Raw genomic sequence first — 2,553 nt, 5'->3', positions numbered from 1 at the left:
GGAGCTGCAACCAGCCCCACTATCACCATCTGCCCCTCCACAGTTCCAACTTTTGGCTCCAGTCTGCTCAGCCCCCCACAGCTCTGTCTCAGCGCTGCTCCTCTGCCTGTAGCCCAACTCTGACCCCTTACTGCGTCTTCCAGATTTCTACAACATTAATAGCCCCAAATTACTTAAAAACTAACCCCAAAGTAGCCCAATCTAGCTTTTGAGACAAAGTATTTTTTGTTTTGTTTTTTATTAACATATTGGTTTCTACATGAAGTAACAAATGAAAGCTTTTTTTAGATATCTAAGTACAAATTGGATTTTTAGAAAAATGTACAAGTCCCAGCAGGAGTTCATACACATTAACAACAAAGCGAGATGAAAATCATATTCAGATTCAAAACCCCAATACTGGTACTATATAGGTCGTGCAGGGCTGAGCACAGTAGAAGGACTTAGTACTGCAAGTGATTCAATCACCTGGACATTTGGTGGCAATCTCCGCTTCACAAACTCCAGCATGAAATCTCAACACCAACTTTTGACATCTTCGACAACAGGAATGGTTGCTGTGTATTGTGAAAGGTCCAAGCAATAAGCAATTTGACTTAAAGATGATGTCATAGTTTAACACAACCATCCAGTTCTCAAAAACGCATGGTTTCACAGCTCTAACCAACAAGCTCTAGTAGAATGTCCTCAAATCCTGCAGGGGCTTTCCTGTATTTGCATTTTCCAACTGAAACCTTTGGTTTATCCTCCAGGCCTCCTGAAGGATTGGATGTAGACAAATCAGATAAATTTTGTTCACCAGATCACTTCACATATGCTAAAGAATTTCAGCATTGCAGTTGTTTTCTTTTCTTTGGCTATCTGAAAGCACAGTTTCTGTTTGTCAAACTGATCAAGAATACTATTCACACAAGGTCCAATGTATCAGAAATCTGTGGCATTTTCTGGTGGTGTGAAAGTCACTGAAAGTCCGAGTGACAGAGTGTGGGGGTTGACAGGTGATGCTGAAAGAGATCAGGTGATGGTCAGAGAGAGGGAACTCAGCAACGGAGAGATCAGTGGTTGGTGATAGAGTGATAAGACATTAGGTGTGAGGAACTTCTCAGACTGTGAACTTCCACAATTCTGAGCTAAGCCAAACTGGGACAGAGCACCGTTGATTAAAGAGAAGATATCCTTTCCCCTCTTGTCATGCAGATTTATAGTCAATAGCCCCAGGCGATCACCTTCTGCAAGTGTATTTGCCCACTTTGTCACGAAGCTCTTTCGTTTTGACTCCATAAATGATAGGGTTGAGCATGGAGGCAAGGAGGAAATAGAGGTTGGCCAAGATGATGTGAACGTGTGGAGCAATGCCCTGACCAAACCGGTGTGTCAGAGAGGAGAAGAGGGAGGGAGTATAAGACATCAGTATCACACAGATGTGAGCTGTGCAGGTGTTAAGGGCTTTCTGATGTGCCTTCTTGGAGGAGATTCTGAGGACAGCCCTGATGATCAGACTGTAGGAGATGGCAATGAGCATCAGGTCTAATCCATTGACTACAAATGCTACAACCAAGCCGTACGTCCTGTTGACTGTAATGTCCCCACATGACATCTTCACCACAGCCATGTGGTCGCAGTACGTGTGGGGGATAATGCGGTTGGCACAGAATGGCTGCCTGCTCAGGAGCAGGGGCATAGGCAGAATGAAGACAACAGCTCTTATCAAACCCACTAGCCCTAGCTTAGCTATTCGTGCATTGGTGAGGATGGTGGTGTATCTCAGAGGGTTACATATGGCAACGTAGCGATCAAAGGCCATTGTCACTAGAATGGCTGAGTGCATCACAGAAGCCGCATGCAGAAAGAACATCTGGGTGAGGCAGCCACCCACAGTAATGCCTTTCAAATTGAACCAAAATATACACAATGCCTTCGGAACGACGGAGGTAGGCATGCTTATGTCTGTAAGCACCAGCATGCAGAGCAGCAGGTACATTGGCTTGTGCAGGGTCTGCTCTTTCCATACAACGAACAAAAGTGTGAAATTTCCCAACAGGCCGATAATGTAGAACATAGAGAAAGGGATGGATATCAGGAAGTGGACAGCTTCCAGGCCAGGGATGCCCATTAGGATGAATGTTGATGGGTCAGAGTGGGTGAGGTTGAAAGATGCCATGAGGTTCTCGAAGCATCAATCGGACTCAGAAATGCTCAAGGTGCCTGTGATGGTAAGGAAGCACAGTGAGGGATGTTACATTTTTGATAACAAATAGTATGGTAAATACTAGAAAGGGGGGAGGGTGAGCAGTGAGGTGGCAACATTGATACATGACGCCAGATTATTATGGTTATAGTCAAGTCCAGAGACTCCTCAGAGGGAGCTAACCAAGTCAGGTGAATGGGCAGCATGATGGCAGATGAACTTCAATGTTAAAAATGGCAACGTGTATGCCATTGGAGGGAAAAGCTTGGACTCCTCAAATGCGTTACTAGGTTCTAATTTAACAGTATGAACTGAGGATAGGACATAGTACACAGCTCTGTGAAACCCTGCTCACAGTGCAGGCA

The 2,553-nt window shown here is 44.8% G+C and overlaps 1 protein-coding gene across 1 annotated transcript; it reads right to left on the bottom strand.

Annotated features, from left to right (window-relative positions):
* Positions 1 to 1,222: 1,222 nt before the first annotated feature.
* LOC128832946 (olfactory receptor 52N4-like) lies at positions 1,223 to 2,161 on the bottom strand. The gene has a single exon (XM_054020671.1). It carries the CDS (start codon positions 2,159 to 2,161, stop codon positions 1,223 to 1,225), a length of 939 nt encoding a protein of 312 aa, XP_053876646.1.
* Between the last annotated feature and the right edge of the window lie 392 nt (positions 2,162 to 2,553).

This window comes from Malaclemys terrapin, chromosome 1, assembly GCF_027887155.1.
Source record: "Malaclemys terrapin pileata isolate rMalTer1 chromosome 1, rMalTer1.hap1, whole genome shotgun sequence".
Taxonomy (NCBI): domain Eukaryota; kingdom Metazoa; phylum Chordata; order Testudines; family Emydidae; genus Malaclemys; species Malaclemys terrapin.
The sequence above is the reverse complement of the archived record's forward strand: the minus strand, read 5'-3'. Positions and strand labels throughout refer to the sequence as shown.

Bases quoted from the DNA above. Each gene is read 5' to 3' on its own strand.
- LOC128832946 (XM_054020671.1), bottom strand. From the start codon at position 2,161: ATGGCATCTTTCAACCTCACCCACTCTGACCCATCAACATTCATCCTA.